The sequence below is a fragment of the Sceloporus occidentalis genome, unplaced genomic scaffold (genome assembly GCF_023333645.1).
Source record: "Sceloporus occidentalis isolate IW3139 unplaced genomic scaffold, rSceOcc1.0.p SCAF_20, whole genome shotgun sequence".
Taxonomy (NCBI): domain Eukaryota; kingdom Metazoa; phylum Chordata; class Lepidosauria; order Squamata; family Phrynosomatidae; genus Sceloporus; species Sceloporus occidentalis.
Window position 1 is genome coordinate 7985591 of NW_028317000.1, and position 22744 is coordinate 8008334.

A 22744-nucleotide genomic window follows, 5' to 3' on the forward strand; every position below is an offset into this window, starting at 1 on the left:
TGGTCACTAATGCAAACAAGTGACAAGCATCCTCCTAATTCCTTTTAAGTCTTTAAACAGAGGCTGGATGGCCATCTGTCGGGGATTGTGAGTTCCTTGATTGTGAATTCCTGCATGTCAGAATTGGGTTGGATTGGATGGCCCTTGGGGTCTCTTCCGACTCTGATTCAGTGATTTCCCACCTGTGTATCCCAAGCATTGGCAAACTGCATTGTCTGGTTCATGACAGCTTCCTCCTCGACCCTATAATAAAGGTATACTTTAGAACAAAACACAAGAGCATGGAAAGAGCGTAGTCCTGTCTGCTCTGTCCTGCAGGTACTCCACCCGGCATGAAGCGGTCACCATTGAGCCGATGTACGAGAATGGCACTTCTTGCTCGCAGAAAGCCCTACTCACCACTCGCTCCTCACAGGCCACCAAGCTAGCCAGCGTGATCATAGCAGAGGAGACAGGTAGGTGGGTCGCTTGGGAAGTGTTTGCTTATAACAAAAAAGAAGATGGGTGAGGAAGCATCCAGCCAAGGGAAGTACAGTTGGCCTGCTACGTTTGCGGCTTTGCCTTTTGTGGATGTGATTACTTGTGGCTTTGATTAATATGTCCTCTCTAGGAATCTCTAGGTCTTCCAGCGCAACTCTGACCACAGAGTTGTGCTGGAGAATCTAGAGGTTCCTAGAGAAAAGACTTCTCTAGGCATCTGTAGGTCCTCCAGCATGATCAGCCTCTGGCAGATCTTGACTATAGAGTTGCACCGGAGGACCTGGAGATTCCTAGATAAAAAGAATAGCACGTTTTTCATTAGCGTTTTTTCCACATTCACGAGGGTCCTTCGCCCTTAACCCCAGTGAATGTGGTGGGATCACTGTATTGCTTATCAAGCGCCTTTCATTCATCTATGCTGAATAAGAACAACAAACCCTGCAGAGACATAGCCTTAACAGTGTTGCTGGTATGCTTATTTACAGTATTTTTGAACTCCTTAAAATCACATGATCCCAAAGCCATGTATTGAACAGTAATAAAGCATGCAGTGTAAAACAGGGAGCAAGTTCAGAGGATCGGAGAGCCACCCTTACTCTGTTTTCCCTAACAGACGTGACTACCCCTTTTTATAAAACATTTTAAAATGCTATTGGGGTCTCAGAATTACCATTACATAAGAGAGTTGAACCTTCTGGAGTTGAACCTTCTGGAGGCTAATATGGATGTGTTTAATCCTTTTAAAACTCGCTTTGCGTGTAAAAGAGAAAGTGAGTGAGTGTTTGTGTGTGTGAGAGAGAGAGAAAGAGAGAGAGAGAGAGGGGTGTGGAAGGTCCCCATCCCGGATACAAAGCAATGTGTAACCAGTGTGTACTAATATCTATAGCATCCATGAGAGTAAACCAAAACATACCCATGCTTGGGTGTGTGTGTGAAAACTGTGAACACGGAGGTGATGAGGCTTTTGTTTGTCCTTCTGGTATTTCTTTTCCCCGAATACTCATGCTAGGGTCAATCCTTGTTTAAATTTTCTTTTCAAAAACATACAGTTGCTAAATAACCAAGCTAAAAAGTACAAGTGCAAAAATGTACACTAAACAAGAAGATACAATCCGCATCACTGCGTGTAGACTGCATTGCAATACTCATATAAATATAAATACAGAGTGTCATTGCAAATATTCAATTGTTCTATCCAAAAGCATTAGTCCACATATTTCTATGGGTTGTGAGAGCTTGCTTCTACACACAATAAAAGGAAACATATTTCTGTAAAATGGTCTGTGTCCGTATCTCCATTTCATTTTTTTTAACCTTTGGTGTTAGTGTTTCCGACGCAGAAATACCCCAGAACTTATATCCAAAACACCCTGCAGAAATAACCCAGTTTGAGACTGCTTTAGCTGCCCTGGCTCAATGCTAAGAACGCTAGAATGTGTAGTTTGTTGTGGCACCAGAGCTCTCTGATAGAGAAGGCAAAATGTCTCACAAGACTACAGTTCCCACAATTCCCTAGCATTGAGCCAGGGCAGTTAAAGCGGTCTCAAACTGGATTATTTCTGTAGTGTATTTTGGACCTCTGTGTCCCATTGACATGGGAACCAGTAGCTGCCACTGCACTTGTCTGCATGCATAAACATTACCTATGCTTTACTTATCCTTAATAAAAAAGACAGCGGCCACAAAGCAGAACTTAGAAATCTTACTTTTTTGGAAACTGCATTTCCCACAATCCCAGTGGCCAATGCTGGCTGGGGGATTCTGAAACTTTTAGTCTGCCAAAGTAACTTGTCCAAGCTCTCACAACACCACATATGCAAATCCTGCCATAATTTGCTTGACAGATTTGTGAGTTGTAGTGTTTTTTGCTTGCTTTCAGAAAGGGTCATAGAATAATAGAATCCTAGAGTTGGAAGAGACCCCAAGGGCCATCCAGTCCAACCCGCTGCCATGCAGGAACTCTCAGTTAAAGCATCCCCAACAGATGGCCATCCAGCCTCTGTTTGAAGACCTCTAAGGAAGGAGACTCCACTACACTCCGAGGGAGTTTGTTCCACTGTCGAACAGCCCTCACTGTCAGGAAGTTCCTCCTAATGTTGAGGTGGAATCTCTTTTCCTGTAGCTTGCATCCATTGCTCTGGGTCCTAGTCTCTGGAGCAGCAGAAGACAAGCTTGCTCCCTCCTCAATGTTACATCCTTTCAAATACTTAAACAGGGCTAGCATATCACCTCTTAACCTTCTTTTCTCCAGGCTAAACATCCCCAGCTCCTTACATCTCTCCTCAGTGGGCATGGTTGTTTTCATGCTCAGCATTTTTTATGAGCGTATGAATCGCAGCATAAAAGTAGCTAAATGGGAGATAACAATTTTGTTCTTCCTTTTCAGTGACAGGCCATTTGCTCCGCTGTGACATCATTGTGGATCTCATCAACCGTGTTGAAATCATCTCCCGAACCCGTGAGATTTATGTCTCAGACTCCCCACTCGAGCTGAGCGTAAGAGCTCTGGACGTTGAAGGTACCATATCCAGGGCAAGCTTCAATATAGAAAAATTCACCAGATTTTTATTCACAAGGTGGCAATATATTACATAGCACTGACTACAGCTCCATGACATTGTGCAAGCTTTTGAGTTCCTCAGAGTTCATCATCAGACTAGATAATAATAATAAAAAAGATATGAATGGGAGAACATGGTGACTAGCTAGAAGTGACAGCAAAGTCTGCAAAAAATCTTGGAAACTGTTATTAAAATAAACGGGGGCTTATGTGAAGTCGAAGGCTTTCGTGGCCGGCATCCATATTTTTTTGTGGGTTCTATGTGGCCACATTCCAGAAGAATCATAGAATTGGAAGAGACCACAAGGGCCATCCAGTCCAACCCCATTCTGCCATGCAGGAAATCTAAATCAAAGCATCCTTGAGAGATGGCCATCCAGCCTCTGTTTGAAGACCTCTAAGGAAGGAGACTCCACGACACTCTGAGGGAGTGTGTTCCACTGTTGTACAACCCTTACTGTCAGGAAGTTCTTCCTAATGTTGAGCTGGAATCTCTTTTCCTGCAGTTGGCATCCATTGTTCCACATTCTAGTCTCTGGAGCAGCAAAAAACAAGCTTGCTTCCTCCATATGACATCCCTTCAAATATTTAAACAAGGCTATCATATTACCTCTTAACCTTCTCTTCTCCAGGGTAAACGTACCCAGCTCCCTAAGGTGTGCCTCATCATGGTTTCCAGACTTTTCACCATTTTAATTGCCCTCCTTTGGATATCCTTCATCTTGTAAACATCCTTTTTAAATTATGGTGCCTAGAACTGGACACAGTATTCCAGGTGAGGTCTGACCAAAGCAGAATAGAGTGGCACTACTTTATTTCTTTTCGTTTTGTGATTTTGCATGGGCTGTTCTCTGCAAAGGCACATTGGGGGGGATGTCAACTAGCTTTTTTGAGCAAAAAGTTCTGCGTTTAGAACACAAGTAAGATAATATGTTTGGGTCAGCTTCCCTTGATTATAGTATTAAATGCAACCAAGCAAAGCCTGTACATATCAGGACCGCATTGGAGGCAAAAGGATAAAGCCCACCACTTCCAGTCTTATTCACTGCATTCCACCCAGTGCTGGGTATTTGTTTTCAAAGAGAATCACATTGTTTTAAAATAAAATCAGAAAAACAGGAGGCAAATACTTCTCTTTTAATTTGGGTTTAAGCTTCTGCCCCTTTTGGATTCCCCCTGCAGGGAACACATTCAGTAGCTTGGAAGGGATGGAATTTGAATGGAGCATCGCCAAGGACGATGAAATGGAAAACTTGGAGCTGTCCAGCAAAATTAGGTGAGATGAAAACCTGAGTGGCAAGTCTGGCTAGAAATGCAGCAAGGTGGGTATGTCTCCACTGGTTGAAGAGCTGACCGTGAGGGACCCTGGATTCATTCATCCCAACCTAGCTTTATTTTTGGGTTTTGTGGTTGGCGTGTGGTGGGGCAGTTGTGGCCCTCCAAGGTCTCCTGGGAGTCCTCTAGCCTCTCACAGTTGCCCACCTTTGCAGTAAAAGAAGCATCCCGTGGAACAATTGCAGAGCTTTTGTGGTGAGTTCTGTAAAAAGCACATTTGTTCTCTTTAGGATCTTGAAATACTCTGAAGCAGAATATTCCCCGCCAGATTATATTGTAGAGATGGAAAGAGAGGAGAAACAAGGAGACCGGATTCTGGTGTCAGGAATCAGAACAGGTGCCGCAGTCATCAAGGTCCGAATACTGGAACCTATTTACAAGGTAGGCCTTTTCACTGGGCCTTCAGGCCAGGAGGTGTTTTTGCCAATGGGACACTAGATGGGCTCAGTGTTGTTCAAGATTTGTAATCAGTTAGCCATATAGGGTGACATCTAATGGGAGATGCAACATTTGGAGGACCACTTACCTACCTCTGACCTAGAGCAAGGGTGATATGTCTCCAGTGTCCATCAGCCCCAGTCACTGGCCATTGATCAAGTTATGTACTACAGCAACATCTGTATGGTATTTATTTCTTTATTCAACATTAGTATTTTGTACATTATATTACAGAAATTTTCTCTTACTTCAAGTGTTATGTTTTCAAATATAATCCATCTTTACATTTTTAGTCATGTTGTATTTTCCATTGCGTTAAACCCTTCTCCCAAACTCCCTGTTTCATATACTATTCTCTTTGTTTGGTTTTTGTTGGAGTTCACATCAGTCATTTTTCTTTCTATCATATACTCAATATTGGGTTTCCCCCCTGTTTTATCATATTAATATCATATATGGTCACAATCTGTGCATCTTAAAAGATGTCTATCTATTTTCTTTTCACTCCATATTTATATTACCGATTTGATATATTTTTACTATCAGTCTAGTAGGTAAATGATATATCTTTTTGTTAAGTTTAGCCATATTACTTGTTGTACTACAGCAGCATCTGTAGAGGACCACAAGTTCACTCAGAAGCAGAGTAGTAACAAGGAGAGAACTGTACAAGGATATCACTTAATTTGTTTTTCATTTCAAGAGAAGAAAACTGAATAATTTGTCTGACCAGGAAAAGAATCAGAAATGCATTTCTGCTCTTTTCTCTGCATACATCCCTCGCTCTTGTTTTTAATACATCAGAAAGTAGCTGCTGCCTTGGTGCGCCTGTTGGTTTTGGAGAACATCTTCTTAATACCTTCTTACGATGTCTATCTGCTGGTTGGAGCCTACATCAAGTACAAAGTTGGCAAAATAATTCAGGGAAAGATCACAGGTATTTTCTTCACTCACCTCCTTGTTTCCTAAATGCCCTGGGAAAGTTTGCCTAATTTAAGGAGACTTTACTAACCACTTAGCAGTGCAGCCTATGCAAGTCTGTTCAGAAATGCGTCCTATTGTGTTTAGTGGTAGTTATACACTACTGTCTGTGTTTCGGACTATAGCCAGTTGTTTAAACGAGCAACGACTTAGGGAGCTGGGGATGTTTAGCCTGGAGAAGAGAAGGTTAAGAGGTGATATGATAACCCTGTTTAAATACTTGAAGGGATGTCATATTGAGGAGGGAGCAAGCTTGTTTTCTGAAGCTCCAGAAACTAGGACCTGGAGCAATGGATGCAAGCTCCAGGAAAGGAGATTCCACCTTAACATTAGGAGGAACTTTCTGACAGTAAGGGCTGTTTGACAGTGGAACATATTCCCTTGGATTGTGGTGGAGTCTCCTTCTTTAAGCAGAGGCTGGATGGCCATCTGTCAGGGATGCTTTGATTTAGATTTCCTGCATGTCAGAGGGGTTGGACTGGATGGCACTTGCGGTCTCTTCCAGCTCTATGATTCTAAAAGTTGCCAACCACCTGTTATTCCTGCAGAAGTGGACCTGCCTCTGGAACATTATACACTTGAACTGCGGGATGAAGTGAAGGCACTCGATGACTCTTATGACCTCCCAGTGGCCAAACTGGATGCAAATACCGCAACTGTCACCGCTGTGCAACTGGGACAGGTGACTCTTGTCTTCATCCACAAAAGTATCCTTTGGCGCTCAGGTCAGTCTGTGCCAGCCATCCATGCCACACTGACCCTGTCCCCGAAGGATGGCATGCTTCGGTACCTTTTAAGGGGCTCAGAGACATCTACTATATTCAGGAACACCCCTGCATCCCAGCCCCTTCATCCTCTCCTTTTCACTTTATAGTGAGGCTTAATTCCTTATGGCAGAAATAAGATATCCATATGCGAGCTTCATCTGGACTTCCCAACTGCAGCATCTATGTGGTAGAACCTGGATATTTAGGTACACCTTCCCCTGTCTCTATCCCCCAGCTTGTTTTTACAGAATGGTTTCTTTATTTAAAGTGGACAGATTTTTATGGGGCTTTGGCTGTAATTTTTAAAAGGTGGCATCCTTCAGTGGGTGAGGTTGAAACTCCTGGCGGATGGGGCCAGAGCCAGTAGTTGGTGGGGCTGCCCATTCCTCTTCTTATTTAGGCAAGTGGACTAGAGCTTTCTAGCAAAGAAATCCAGGTACTTCTAGGATGCCATGGGCAAGTGGAGCCATGTTAAAGTGATACGGGGCATAATAGCAATAGCAATAGCAAGTACATTTCTATACTGCTTATCAGTGCGCTTAAACCCTAAGCAGATTACAATATGTAAGCCAGTTTCCCCCAACATGCTGGGTACTCATTTTAGCAACCTCAGAAGGATGCAAAGTTGAGTGGATCTTGGGATCGAACTCACAACCTTGTGGTTGTGAATGGCTGCAGTATCAGCGTTTAACCATTGTGCCACCAGGACTCTTTTTGTAGTATAAATACATTCAGTCTCTATCTTAAACTTTCCCTCTTTCCCTCATTCTCTCTCTTCTTATCCTACAATCTGTGATGCTAACCAAACAAACTGGTTGAGGCTCATAGGAGTTATATTCTAGAACATCTGGCAGTTTCTAGCTCCTGAGGTGATGGAAGTGCTTCAAAATCATTATTTTTTTTCTTATCGTTTCACATAAATGTTTATCCTTTGGCTTTCTTTGCGCAACTGATTGCAGGTTTCACTGTGCAGCCTGGAAATAGGTGGATGCTAGAAGTGAAGCGAATCTACACCATCACGGTCGAAATATATGATAAATCGAGCACTAAAGTATACCCGTCCGATGTGAGTAGGTGTTAGTTGAGAAAGCAGCCAAGGGGGGCTCCCAACATCAACTTTCAGCATGATTGTGTGTTGGTTCAGAAGCAAGTCTCAGTGAATTCCGTTAGACTCCCCATTGCCGCCCCAGAAATGTCTACAAGATAAGGGCAAGTCGTACTGTATGTACTCTCTTGATATTTTGGACTACAATGCCCATCTTCCCTGACTGACACCCAACTATACTTCAAGGACCTGTTGGAATTGTAATCCAAAACTTCTGGAGGGTACTAGGCTGCCTGTCCCTGGATAAGATTTTAGGCTCTAAGCTGTTAGTGAACCATCACAGAACAAACTCAATGCCAGCACTCTCCAATAGTGATTGATGCTGACAACTAGAATCATACCTGACTAGCACACTATCTGTGGACGGTGAGGTGGGCTGCATCCCAATAAAGGATCGTTTATGTATATATGGATGCCTGGAAATAGAGGACCTTGTCCACAACATATTGTTTTACCCACTATATAGAGAACCGAGAAAACCTTTTGTAACACCCTTAATTGAATCTAGCTATGGTCAAAGCCCACAAGATGTAGTCTTCCACCTCCTTGTGGATTCTGGCAAATATGTGACTTGGAGAGTAGCCTTGTATGCCCTAGCAGCCCCCCAAAATTAGGAAGAAATACATAACAGAGTTTGCCATAACTTGTAAAGGTGATGGTGAAATTTGAGAAACTTATGCTGGGTATAACAATTATTTTAAATTTTAAATCTATAAAGTCTTGTATTTTTGATATAAATATGATATGTTTGAACTTTGTATGCATTTTGCATGTATTGTTGTTTTATGCAAAGGCCATTGGCCATAAGCAATGAACTTGACTTGACTTGAGGTGGGCTGAATTAAGGAGTCCCTATCCAGGTTTTTGTATTTGCAAAACTTTATGGGTCCTAAAATTGGATGCAGGCACCGAAGAATTTGAAATATTTCCTCCCCAATCTTTCCAGCTTAGAATTCACTTGTTTGACTCCAGGGACACAATGATTCAATTCATTGGTGGCATTTTGCTGTGCCTCCAACAAACTGACCGAGTAACTCTGCCGAGCTTTTCTCCTTCTTCTGACATCTTCCTCTCAACTCTTGATTTCCAGAATCTCCGAATAACTCACCAATTTTCCAAGACGTATTTTGCGGAGTTGGCATCTTCAGCAAATGGATCCTATCATGTCGTCCAGGTCCTGAAGGATGGCGTCACTGTAATTAAAGCCACCCTGATATCTATACTCCTCCAGGTAAAAAAAGACGAAGGAGAAATAATCTTCACTAGAGTAACTACAAAATTTTTCAATTGCCTGAGCATTTGGTTTGGAAATAATAAATAAAAGTAGAAATAAATGACATACAAATGGTGAGGCCTAAAAGTAGGAATATAGGAAGCTAGGAATTTGAAATATTGTACACAGGTGATGATATTCCAGCTTACATGGGGGGAGCTCTTTCCTCCATACAATTCACCCCATACACTGGTCCTCTGGGAAGAATTTACTGCCGCCAAGGAAGACCAGGTTGGCTGCAGTTACCCAGAGGACCTTCTCACCTGCCACTCCTAAATTATGGAATGACCTGCCAGAAGAGATCTGACATATCACCACTCTTGACGCCTTTAAAACGGCTGTCAAAACGGATCTCTTCCGGCAAGCCTTCCCTGACTGACCTCCCCGCTACACTGGTACGGATTGCCCTTTGATGACCTCAAGATGTCCCGCCTCAATTATGTCTATTTTAATTAATTTTAACTTCTGTTTTATAGTATTGTTATTTAGTTTTAAGGTAGGGGGTTAAGGGGGTTATGTAGTTTTTAGTTACGTATGTACTATGTATTTTAATTACCGTATATACTCGACTATATGTTGACCTCATGTATCAGTCGAGGGCAGGTTTTGAGGCCAAAATGATGGATTTTGCTATGACCCGTGGATAAGTGAAAGGTAAAATTTAGGGGCACATAGCAAAGGATCTAAAGGATGAAGCAAAGCAAAACAAATGTCTCTTCTTCTTATTAAGGCTAGCCTTGATGGAGTTCCCCTGTATCTGTCACCGGTGCCAGTTATTTCACTTTGCTTAATAGAACTATAGAGTTTGAAGGGACCACAAGGACTATCCAGTCCAACCCCCTACCATTCAGGAAGACACAGTCAAAGCACTCCTGACAGATGGCCTTCCATCCTCTGTTTACAAACCTCCAAAGAAGCAGACTACCACTCTCCAAGGGACTATCTTCCACTGCTGAACAACTCTTACTGTTAGGAAGTTCTTCCTAACATTTAGGAGGAATCTCTTTTTCTGTAGTTTGAATCCATGTATCCGTGTCCTTTTCTTTGGAGCAGCAGAAGACAAGCTTGCTCAGTCCTCAATATGACATCCCTTCAAGTATTTAAACAGGACTATCATGTTGCCTCTTAATAATAGGGTTGGCTCAGTCTGTGATGTAAATGGAGTGTTTAAGGCTGAAAATTCAGGCTGTTTTTTCTTTCTTTCTGTTTCCTGCAGAGTGGCTCAGAAGATTTCTTAGTTTCTCCCATCAGCCATGAACAAGATGTGAAGATCTTCCTTCCCATCATATTGACGCCTTCCTTCTTGGCCTTCCCACACCATCCTCTGGATGTCTTGTACCGCTATAGGGTTCAGGTGAAGTTGACCACGGCCTGGAAAGTCAAATCCAGAATCACACTTTGTTTTGTGTGTTATGCTTGTTCTGTGTGCACTAAGCTTTTTAATGTTGTTGTCTTCCATTTAAAAATAGCAACGCTTTGCCTACCTACCTTCCTTCGCTTTCAAGACTTAGAATTAAAAAAAACCTCGCTCTGTTTTTGATTTGTAAGTTTATTTTGTGCAGTGTGTTCTCCCCTTCAGTTCTCTCCTCCTGACTTTTCTCAGGTGGAAGGCGGCAGTGGCAATTTCACCTGGACCTCTTCCAACCAGACCGTGGCCACCATCACTGTGAAAGGAATGGTCACAGCTGGACAGATTGAGGGGCAAAGTGCCATCCAAGCCAGAGATGTACAGAATCCCTTCCATTTTGGAGAAATACAGGCAGGTTGACTGTCAGGCTTCTAGATGGTGTAAACTCCATTGTTTCCAGGGGCAAAACCACTGTCCGGGGAGGCAGATTTTAGCTATAATTTAGGAGAAACTTCTAAAAGGTAAGAACCATTTGGCAGTGTCTTGGATAGGTCAGGGAATTTCCTTTGCTTGAGTTATTTAAAGCAGAGGCTGGATGGCCATTTCTCAGCGTGCTTGAATTAGATGGTTTCCTAAGATCCCTTTCAACTTTGTGCTTCCTTCCACTTAGGTATATGTGCTAAAGCTCTCCAAGATGGAGTTCCTACCATTCCATGCAGATGCTGAGATTGGACAGATCTTGGAAGTTCCTCTCATGATGTATCACATTGAAAAGAATACAGGAGAGACGATTGGTTTTACTGACTGCTCCCTCTTACCCTTGGATGTCAATATGGACAAACAAGGAGTATTCACTTTGGATGAAGAGGGTGAGAGGACATCTATCTCCCCCCCCCCCAAAAAAAACCGTATATTGACTCCATTTCATCAGTCCATCTGTCTACCTGATTTATTACAACATTTAGTAGAGTCTAATGCAAAGCCACAATGGAGAGTGTAGGTCTTCAGAAGATGCCTCAGGAAATGCCAGGTTTTACCTCTGTGCAAAACCGGTTTTATTTTGGAGATCCGTACGACATTTTCTTCATCTTGAAATATTTTTAGGGAGCTCCTGGAATTACCAGAAACTTATTTTTCCTTCTCAAATTGGTCTAAATTAATGAAATTAACCCAGTACTTTCTGAAATAAAGCAAAATGTATTTGTTACCTACCTGTGTGTTTCTACTCTGAAAGAGACTTGCTTAGTAGGGCCAGCAAGTGTCAGAGGAGCAGTGCAGAGGCCATAGAAAAGTGTAGGGAGTACAGCACAATGTAATTATTTGTGTGTGTGTGTGTGTGATTGTGAAGTTGAAGGCTTTGTTCTAGAAGAGTTTATTCCTGATGTTTCGCCCGCATCTGTGGCTGGCATCTTCTCTGGTGAAACGTCAGGAATAAACTCCTCTGGAACACGGCCAGATCTTAAGATTCAGACAGTGTCCCAGTTTGTTTTGGATAACAGCAGACTCATATAGGGAGATACAGGCATTCAGATTGTGCAAAAGGCATTGTACACTTTGCATACAGAAGGTCCTAGCCTCCCTGCCACTTCCCATTAAAATGATCTCAGTGCTGAGAACCGAAAGCTTTCCATTTTGGCCTCCCCAGACTTCTTCCATCATGCATCCATGTTAAGATAGAGCAATTATAGTCTTTAGTTTTTTGTGGTTTTTCGGGTTCTGTGGCCATGTTCTAGAAGAGTGCATTCCTGATGTTTCACCAGCATCTGTGGCTGGCATCTCTCTGAAACATCAGGAATGAACACTTCTAGAACATGACCACATAGCCCGAAAAACCTACAACAAAATATGGATGGCGGCCATGAAAGCCTTCGACTTCACAATTATAGTCTCCTTTTTTAGGTAAGCAGAAAGCTGGCCCAGCCTTCTGCTCCAGCATTTATCTGGCAGCAAAGTCTCTGGGACATACCTTGGTGACAGCCAGTGCCACCATCTTCGAGATATATTTTGAAACCAGTGCCACCTTTGCCGCTTATGAGCCTCTCAAGGTAAAGAGGATCTAATCCAGCGATGGGCAAATATACAGCATTCAGGAGCCAATTTTCTAACCCCCTATATCTCCATGCGCTGCACTCCCTTCAGTGACAAACTGTATTCTTTTTCTGTTGTTTCCCTGTGCACAATGACAACTAGAAATCACATCAATTTCTATTTTGAAGGGGAAACAGAGGGAAAAGAAGGTATTTCAGAAGGGGTTGGGGAAGGAAGCTTTGAATGCTTGCATGCATTTGGAAAGGTTTTGAGTCAGATTTCCTGCATTTGTTGTCCAAACATCATGCCAATATTCTCATTTTAAAAATGAGGGGTTTTAGCAGAGTGGTGGGAGGCTTTCGGGGCCAAAGAAGTGGGGCCTGGGGACCACATACAGCCCATGGGCTGAAGTTTCCCTTACCCCGGTATAATTCTACCACCTGTTTCTCTTCAGTTCCTTGCTCACAACCATAATCCTATTATTATTATTATTATTATTATTATTATTATTATTATATCATTGTACTAGCTTGCTAGTCAGAGATAGACATTAGGATCTTTTTGTATTCGTTATTTGCAATGAACATTCCTTTATGTAACTGCCAGGCCGTGAATCCCGTGGAGGTGGCTTTGGTGACCTGGCATTCCATGAAGGAGATGTTGTTCGAAGGAGGACCTGGTCCATGGGTTTTGGAGCCGTCTCGCTTCTTCTTGGGACTTCAAGTAGAGCATAAGAACAAAGTCCATGTGGTGGAGGTCCGGTTACCCACCAAGAGGAATCAACACCAGTACATTTACCGGGTCAAATGTCTGGAGCTGGGGGAACAGGTAGGAGGAAGGTGTGTCAGTACTCCTCATCACAAGAAATCTCACCTAAGAATCAAAGTGGTTAACAAATGGGAAAGGGAAAGTTTGAAAGAAGATTGAATCATAGAGTCAGAAGAGAGCTTAAGAGCCACCCAATCCAACCCCTGCCATGCAGGACGATACAATCCAAACACTCCCAACAGATGGCCATCCAGTCTCTGTTGAACAATCTCCAAAGAAGTAGATGGCACCATACTCTAAGGCAGCAGCATAATCCTCTGCCTAACAGCTTTTGCTGTCAGGAAGGTCTTCCTAATGTTGAGGTGGAATCTCTTTTCCTGTAGCTTGAATCCATTGTTCCATGCCCTAGTCCCTGGAGCCACAGAAAACAAGCTTGCTCCATCCTCCATATGACATCCCTTCAAATATTTAAACACAGCTATCACATCACCCTTAACTTTTTCTACCCCAGGCTAAACATACCCAGCTTCCTAAGCTGCTCCTAATAGGGCATGGTTTCCAGACCTTTCACCATTTTGTTCATCCTCCTCTGGACATGCTCCATCTTGTCAATGTCCCTCTTGAATTATAATGGCCAGACGATGAAGAGACTCCATTTACAGGCTCTACATAGTAGCTCTGGTGGCGTAGTGTTTAAATGCCAGGGCTTCAGCCACTCACTCACAAACCACAAGGTTGTGAGTTCAATACCAGCCAGGGGCTCAGGGTCGGCTCAACCTGGCATCCCTCTGAGGTCACTAAAATGAGTACCCAGCATATTGGGGGCAAGTACCTTACAGTTATAAACTGCTTAGAGACTGCTTACAGTAGTATGAAGCAATATATAAATGAAGCTGCTGCTATTGCTACATCAGTGGACAATATTGAAAAGGGCAGTTCTCTGCCAGCTACACTTTTCACTGACTTATTCTCCCTTCCGACTGCATTAAGACTCCATAATGCGGCCCTCTTTACACTGTGATGGCTTTTTTAGTGTACCACTACAAAATGAATTGATCCAGTGGAAAGGCTTAGGGTGCTTTTTAACCAGAGGCATAACTGTTTCCTAAAAGCCGGTGGCTAATTCTCTTTCTTTTTTCCCAAAGGTGTTCACATTTCAAGTGGGCAATCATCCAGGTGTGCTGAACCCCAGTCCAGCTGTGGAGATGGTGCAGGTGAGGTTCATCTGTGCCCACCCTGCAAGCATGACTGTGACACCTGTGTATGAGCTGGCAGCTGGTGCTCCGCCTTGCCCCTTGCCTCAACACCACAAGCAGCTGGTAAGTTCTGTGAAAAGCTTTCAGAATTATAAGATACTGCACTTAGGGTGGAAAAATGAAATGCATAGATATAGGATGGGGGACACCTGGCTGAATGAGGGACTTATATGTGTGAAAGGGATCTAGGAGTCCAAGTAGACCACAAGTTAAACATGAGTCAGCAGTGCAATGTGGCAGCTAAAAAGGCCAATGCCATTTTAGGCTGCATCAGTAGAAGTATAATGTCTAGATCAAGATCTGGGCACCTCAATTCAAAAAGTACATTGAGAAACTGGAGCGTGTCCAAAGGAGGGTGACTAAAATGGTGAAGGGTCTAGAAACCATGCCCTACGAGGAACGATTTAGGGAACTGGGGATGTTTAGCCTGGAGAAGAGAAGGTTAAGGGGTGATATGATAGCCCTGTTTAAATATTTGAAGGGATGACATACTGAGGAGGGAGCAAGCTTATTTTCTGCTGCTCCAGAGAACAGGATCCAGAACAGTGGATGCAAACTGCAGGAAAAGAGATTCCAGCTCAACATTCGGGGAAACTACCCAACAGTAAGGGCTTTTCGACAGTGGAACACACTCCCTTGGAGATTGTGGTGGAGTCTCCTTCCTTTGAGGTCTTTAAGAAGAGGTTGGATGGCCATCTGTCAATGGGGATGCTTTGATTGAGAGTTCCTGCATGGCAGAAGGGGGTTGGACTGGATGGCCCTTGTGGTCACTTCCAACTCTATGATTCTATGAATGCTGACAAATTTGGCTTAGTAGTTTAGGAGTCTCATGAAACTACAGGAACAGTAACTCAAATATATATAGAACTCAAAGATTTAGCTGTGTTAGTCTGTAGAGTCAGTACATAGAGAGATCTTGTAGCACCTTTGAGACTCACTGAAAGAAAGAAATTGGCAGCGTGAGCTTTCATAGACTTCAGTCAAATGCATCTGAGGAAGTAGACTGAAGTCTATGAAAGCTCAGGCTGCCAATTTCTTTCTTTCAGTGAGTCTCAAAGGTACTACAAGATCTCTCAAATATATATTTTAGATTATGAAATGATGGGCCTAGAACACATGATTACAAGGGCCGCAGTAGTGACTTAACTGAATGAATCAATATGAAGCTGCATCCTGTTTAGTCTGGCAGGGAAGAGAGGGATTAATATTTATTTCACTGTTAGGAAAGCAGTAACAGATCAGTCAATCAATCAATCAATTAATCAATCAGTGTTTATTGATTAGCCCTTAGGCCATCTCAAAATAATAAAAAAGCAAGTAAAGCATGCTATAAAATTCTATAGGAGTTCTATAGAAGCAGTAAGAGATAAAAATATAGTACCAGAAACTGACAGCAGAAGGTTTATATTAATTCTTGCATTATGTCTAAAAAATATGCTGAATGATCATCAAAACACATTTTTAGCTGATCGGGTGTTTTTCTTAATAAAAGATAATCTAGATTACTTAATTAGATTAATGAATTAAAAATGTCATCTTTATCTATAATCCTGCATTGGAGAGACTCCTTTTCAAGTTTCCAATTTCTTTGCCTCGCAGAGCAGATGTAGTTTCTATCTTGGAGCCTTTGCTCCAAAAGGTGTGACACATTTCCATTGGCATTTCACTAGACATTGTTAAACTTAGGCTTGTGGGGCGGGTTGGGGGACTTTGGGAATGCTTTCAGGTCCCTGTGTCCAGTCTGAGGAACACTGTTTTGGAACTAGCTTTGTTCGACCAGCACCGGCGGAAGTTTGACAACTTCTCCTCTTTGATCCTGGAATGGATATCAGCCAATGAAACCCTTGCTTACTTTGGTCACAAAAGTTCTATGCAGATGGTACCAAAAGAAGACGGGACCGGACAGACCAGGCTCCATGGTATGGCTTTATATCCTCAACAGTGGCATGCGCCTCGTCAATGTTTTTAATATACACTCATCCCTCCATATTGGTGGCTTTGATATTTGCAGCTTTGATTATTCACGGATTTGATTAATATGTTCTTTCTAGGAATATCTAGGTCCTTCAATGCAACTCTATGGTCAACTTTAACTGAAAACCGCACTGAAAGACCTAGAGATTCCTAGAGAGAATACTCTACTAGGCCTTTGTAGCTCCTCCAGCGCAGTTCTATGGTCATTGTCTGTCAGACATTGACCACAGCCCTCAAAGTTTCAGGATAGTTTTCCACCTCTGCGTTACAAGGGCATTGCCTGGTATTGTTTCAGTTTCTGCCTTTTTCTTCGTTTTCCTTCATTTCTTTCCAACGTCGTGTCTGTATTGATTGTTCCCAGGGCACCAGCTCCTAGAAGTCCGTCAGATCAAAGGGACAGTTTTGGTTACAGTCAACTTTGTGAGATACTCTGAGAGAGGCAGCCCAAAAGTGAGTGTAGGGAAAGCTTTCTCAAAGGGAAGATGCACCCAGGATTTCTTAGAGGCTGGTCTTCCAAGCAAAACTGCAGCCCTCCAACTGGCCAAGGGTTCTAGAGGGGAGGGAGCAACGACAGTCGGCCCTTCTTGTACATGGATTTTTTAATACACGGATTCAAGCATCCACAGTTTGAAAATTTTCCAAAAAAAATATAAATTTCAAATATCAAAGCTTGATTTTCCATTATTTATAAGGGACACCATTTTGCTATGTCATTATATTTAATGGGACTTGAGCATCCACGGATTTTGTTATCCGCGGGGGATCTTGGAACCAAACCCCAGCGGATAACAAGGATCCACTTTACTTACACCATTACACTGAGTTCTGTGGTCCTTTAAAAAGCAGTCATCTGTAGGATCAAGTTGCCCTTGCAGATGTGAATCAAAGGCACAGAAAGCAGGTTCTTAGTAAGATAAAGAATTTGGCAGACGGTGGGATGAGAGGTACCCCTGGTGTTAACAGTCCCTGAGGCACTTTTCTCCATGGTTCTCCATCTGTTCACTTAGGATGTCTCTAAGTCTCCCATCTCCGCAGCTGTGGAACTGATGCTGGTTGAAGATGTAACCGTGGTTCCGGATAATGTCACCATTTACAACCATCCAGATGTCACGGTAGGACCTGAAGATCCTGTTAAATCTAATGCTGATGCATAGAATGATCTGGCGTTTGAAGTTACAGAAGGGCTGGTCCTGGATAAAGCTTGGGAAAGTGAGTGCTTAGACTCCAATTCCCACAATCCCCAGCCAGTGGCTATGGGCAAGCCAGAAATTCTGTCAGGACGTTCACGAAGCATTTATTCCAGTCAAGCCTTTTTGCTTACAGGTGGAATTAACTCTTTAGAGAGAGCCTTGTGGGTTCAAGTCCCGCCTGAAATCTCCAACACTTGTAGGAATTTCTTTTAGCTGAGATTTTGTTTTCATTGTTAGGTGCTTTAAGTATACAGCCATAAAATTTTTATTTAAAATGATTTTGTCTATAGAAATCGATTGACCGTGTAGATCCATACGAATAAATTATTTGCCAACTAGTTAGAAGGGCAACTATCCTATAACCTCCTCGCAGTTATTTTGATGGTAGATAATCAATTATTTTTGTTAAAGCCGTATATTTAGTGTATTCCTAAATCCTTCCAGGCACACGGCTCAAAGTTTTATCCTTAACATTTGTATGTTCCCATGTATTTATATGTCATGCTTGAATATAATGCTTATATGATATGCTGGAATATAAATGTTTCTAACTGGATGTCAGGTAATTTTTGTAACCATTTTATTATTTTATGCTGGCTGCATGCCGTAATAAATTCATTCATTCGCTTTAAGTATAGGCTCCGTTTCAGGTGGCCTTCCCACCATCTGAATTTTCTTCCAGTACAGATTACAAGTCCAGTGGATTCAGTCCAAATTAAGATCAGAGGAAACAGCCAACTTGTTTGGTCCTCTGATAAACTGAGACTGGAGGGGCTTTACTTTAGCGAGGCATACACTTTCATCCCAGGTATGCCTGGGGGGCTTTTGTTTTGTTTCGTTGTTGATCTAGAATTTTTTCCAAAGTATTTTCTTGTTATCATTGTCTCCTTCTCTTTGTCTAGGAAGTGTTTGCGCTGGTGGAAGGGTCTGGCTACTTCCTAGTGAACAACAGTGGTGAGGAAATGGTGAACGTTACCTACCTGGAGACAGAGAGCACCATCCAAGTGAGCGTGTGTGAGAGTATTTGAAGTTTTGTATAGATATCAGAATTGTACACAAATCTGTTTTCTCCCATATCTTAATTTGAGAGCATGCTTTTGCACATACCAAGGCCATGCATGTTACTGTTAGGAGAGAGAGAGGTTTGTGGCAGTGTGCATGATTCCCTACCCAAGAATTCAAGGTTATCTCAACCCCGGCTGGTATTGTGCTACCGCTGGAAATATTTCTTTTTCAACAGGCTTTCAACTCTGTTGCTATTTACTTTGTTAAGTGCAGTTTATTGGCTGGCTTCCTAGTTTTCCCCACACTGTTTGTAGTTACTATGGGGTGCTTTGTTAATGAATTTTACAACGATAGTACATTGTTTAGTTTAATTTTGATCATTGCGTGATTCCAAGAACATAGGAACAGCCCAGATGGATTATATCACAGGCCTAGGTAATCTATTAGTCTGTTCACACAGTAGAATCATAGAATCGTAGAGTTGTAAGAGATCCCAAGGGCCATCCAGTCAAACCTTCAGCCATGCAGGAACTCTCAATCAAAGCATACCCAACAGATGGCCATCCAGCCTCTGTTTAAAGACTTCCAAGGCGGGAGACTCCACCAAACTCCGAGGGAGTGTCTTCCACTGTCAAACAGCTCTTACTGTCAGGAAGTTCTTCTTAATGTTGAGGTGAAATCCCTTTTCCTGGAGCTTGCATCCGTTGGTCCGGGGCCTATTCTCTGGAGCAGCAGAAAACAAGCTTCCTCCCTCCTCAATATGACATCCCTTCAAGTATTTAAACAGGGCTATCAGTAGTCATCAGTTGCCTATGCACCCGACAGCAGAAGATAATAGCATCCCTGAATTTGTGCTTCCCCACAACTGAAATATAGAGACCTCAGAAACTGGAGAGAATATATACACATCATAGTTTGTGGCCACAGATAATTCCCTGCTCCATTAATTTGTCCAGTCCTCTTTTTAAAAAAAAAACTGTCCAAGTCAGCAGCCATCACCACACCTTCTGGTAGTAAATTTCAGCTTAATTATGTATCACAAAGTACTACCTTGTAAACTGCTTCAAGTACCTCTAAAGAGAGGGAAGGCAGGATATATTTCTAAACATAAAACAAAATAAAGCAGAACACTGGCTCCATTTTTTCCTATCACCTACTGCTTGCTGCTGCTTTCCCTACAGGTCGTTCCCGTAATCCCTGGTTCATTGACCCTGGAGATCTATGATCTGTGCCTGGCTTTCCTGGGACCAGCTACAGCCTACCTCGGAGTATCTAATATGTACGAGTTAGAAGTGGACCTTGTCGATAAGGTAAGAGGACCCTGGACTAGACAGCAAAGAGTGAGAAAGTGGGAGCTTGGCTTTGTTGTTCTTACGTGCCTTCAAGTTGTTTCCAATTTATGGCAACCTTGTCACAGGATTTCCTTGGCAAGATTTGTTCATACGCCTTCCTTTGAGGCCAAGAGAGTGTGAGTTGTCCAGAGTCACCCACTGAGTTTTCCATGGCTGAATGGAGATTTGAACTCTGGCCTCCAAAGCCATAGTCCCATACTCAAACCATTACACTCACCCTTGCCCTGCCCTGTCCCCTGGCATTCAGTAAACCTAGTATTTGAAGGGATGTCACATTGAGGAGAGAGCAAGCTTGTTTTCTGCTGCTCCAGGACCTGGAACATTGGATGCAAGCTCCAGGAAAAGAGATTCCAGCACAACATTAAGAGGACCTTTCTGCCAGTAAGGGCTGTTCGACAGGGGAACACACTCCTTCCTCGGAGTGTAATGGAGTCTCCTTCTTTAGAGGTCTTTAAACAGAGGCTGGTTGGCCATCTGTCAGTGGTGCTTTGATTGAGAGTTCCTGCATGGCAGAATGGGGTTGGACTGGATAGCCCTTGGGTCTCTTCCAACTATGATTCTACAGCCAAAATGGCATTTGTGAGGAAGAATCAGTGGCTTTAGTGCCTTTCTGTTTGCCATATATTCCCTCTTAAAGCATCCTGAAGTATTCTTTGCAAGTGATTGATGCATCTGAAAAACATTTCCCATCTCTAAAAGGATTTTGTCCCTAAAAGACAACTCACACTCTCCTTTTCCCACAATGCCACTGTATGCATCAAGAAGATCCACACTGAACTGGCTTTATGGCTGGTAAGGCTAATATGTAGTTTCCGAAGCCCCAGTTGTGGGAATGGTGGATGAAAGAAACAATCTGCAGTTTTCTCTTCCAGATTGAGATTGGTAAATCAGTGCTGGCTTCTGTGCGTGTCTTGGGACATCATCGGCATCCTTTTCGGAGTAAATACTTCCGCTACATGCAGCTCCAGCTGAAGGCAGCTTCTTCTATTGTTACACTTACGTAAGTCTTAGGAGTATATCACACCGAGCTTTTTGGAGATTTTTCAGCTCAGATCTGGGGTGACTGCGGGTCCAACAATGCGGATTCACGTCATAACGTGAATGTGTTATCACATGCGATTCATTTCTATGGGAGCTCCTTCCGTGGTGCTTCCGTAGTGAATCCAAAGTGACTCCTCATTTTGGTGAATTCGGTACAAAAGTGAATTCACAGAATTCGCATTCAAGCTCACTTTGATTTCATTCCGAATTGGTCTGGTGTGGAATGCAACTTGGCTTCTCTCCCGGTACACCCCCCCAAACCTCCAAAGAGGCAACTTTCCCATGATCCTGCACTGCAATTTTGCCCCAATTGCTTCCGTTGCTCGGAAGGGTAGATGACAGGGATGGAGGGAATGAACAGGAGGCTGAGAGGAGAGATGGGAGGCTGGGAGGAGCAACAAACTCCAGCTCCCAGAATTCCATAGCCTCGAGCCAAGGACCCCACAACAAACTCCAACTCCCAGAATTCTATAGCACTGAACCAGGACAGTGAAAGTAGAATTAAACCGGAGGCAACTGTTACAAAGGGAAGGAGAGTGGATTGGATTCAGGGAGGTGGTATTTTAGGGAGCATGGAGAATAATTATAAGTAAAAAAAGGTTTAATAATAATAATAATAATAATAATAATAATAATATTAGTTTGCTGGGGCACCAGAGCTCTCTGGCAGACAAAGCTCAATGTCTCACGACACTACAGTTCCCAGAATTACGAAGCACTGAGCCAGGACAGTTAAAGTGGAGTCAAATCGGATTATTTCCCAGTGCAGATGCAACCTAAGAGAAGGCAACTGTTACAAAAGGAAGGAGAGTGGATTGGATTCAGGGAGGTGGTATTTTAGGGGGCATGGAGAATAAGGGAAACTGGATCATTTCTGCAGTCCTCCAAAATGGGTCTCCTTCAGATCCAAAGGATTTACTTCCAAGTAAATCTGCTGCTTCTACACTGATTATTTTGCAGTGAATAATAATAATAATAATAATAATAATAATAATAATAATAATAATAATAATAATAAATGGTTGGGGGCTCTGACACGGATAGATATAGATGTGGCTGAAATGGATGAGGAGAATGACAGGAAAATAGATGTAGATATAGCTGAAATCAATGGGGGCTGGAGGACCCCTTTGAATTTGGCTGCCAGGGATGAGAAAATAGAAGGGAGGAAGAAACATGAAGCTGTCATTCGCGTGAGGCTAGCATTCACGTGAAAGTGGAGCCAGGCTCCCTTCTTCACCCCAGAAGTGCAAAGGTTCAGGATGCGTTCAGGGCCCCACTGAGCATGCGCAAGGGTCCCAATTCGAATTAAGTTCAATCCGCATGGTATGCACCGGTGTGGTAATACAATGTGCACTCACTCCACTTTGTGTGAATCTGCACCACGTGACTTGCCTTGGATTCGATTCCTCCTCGATTTGGAAGGGCAACGGAAGGGAAACGGAAGGGCAACCAGGTGCGATAAAACATTCACGTTACGATATGAATTCACATTGCTGAACAAGGAGTCACCCCGGATCTGAGCTGCATAAGCCTCAGTGTGATAAACTCCTTACACAGTTCCTATTTTTTGGACTGATCTGCTTTGCAAGATTGTCATGAGGATAAAGTGGGAATGCGGGAAAACTGTGTATCCTGCCTTGGGCTCCACGAAGAGGCAGTTGGAATAGAAGCACTTATCTTAAATGTACTACACAGTGTGTAGAGAAGTTGGAGGTCTTGGGCATGGTTGGCAGACTCATTCCCATGGATGCAAAGTTGCAAAGTCAAAGTTAGCCAAGGAATCTCTTGCTGTTTATAGCTGATCCTTTGTGAGTTCTTTTGCCGTTTATGACTTTTCTAT

The 22744-nt window shown here is 42.9% G+C and overlaps 1 protein-coding gene across 1 annotated transcript in view; it reads left to right on the forward strand.

Moving 5' to 3' along the window:
- NUP210L (nucleoporin 210 like) overlaps positions 1-22744 on the forward strand; it is a 53869-nt gene that overhangs the window by 3715 nt on the left and 27410 nt on the right. The window contains exons 2-22 of the mRNA XM_089483288.1: positions 319-455; positions 2867-2998; positions 4223-4316; positions 4606-4756; positions 5618-5750; positions 6343-6501; positions 6699-6767; positions 7521-7627; positions 8757-8897; positions 10156-10293; positions 10543-10698; positions 10958-11156; positions 12187-12332; positions 12922-13143; positions 14229-14402; positions 16066-16258; positions 16675-16763; positions 17321-17425; positions 18406-18507; positions 19690-19818; positions 20733-20860. Of these exons, the coding sequence (XP_089339414.1) occupies positions 319-455; positions 2867-2998; positions 4223-4316; positions 4606-4756; positions 5618-5750; positions 6343-6501; positions 6699-6767; positions 7521-7627; positions 8757-8897; positions 10156-10293; positions 10543-10698; positions 10958-11156; positions 12187-12332; positions 12922-13143; positions 14229-14402; positions 16066-16258; positions 16675-16763; positions 17321-17425; positions 18406-18507; positions 19690-19818; positions 20733-20860 (2904 nt within the window). The remainder of the gene's footprint in view (positions 1-318; positions 456-2866; positions 2999-4222; positions 4317-4605; positions 4757-5617; positions 5751-6342; positions 6502-6698; positions 6768-7520; positions 7628-8756; positions 8898-10155; positions 10294-10542; positions 10699-10957; positions 11157-12186; positions 12333-12921; positions 13144-14228; positions 14403-16065; positions 16259-16674; positions 16764-17320; positions 17426-18405; positions 18508-19689; positions 19819-20732; positions 20861-22744) is intronic.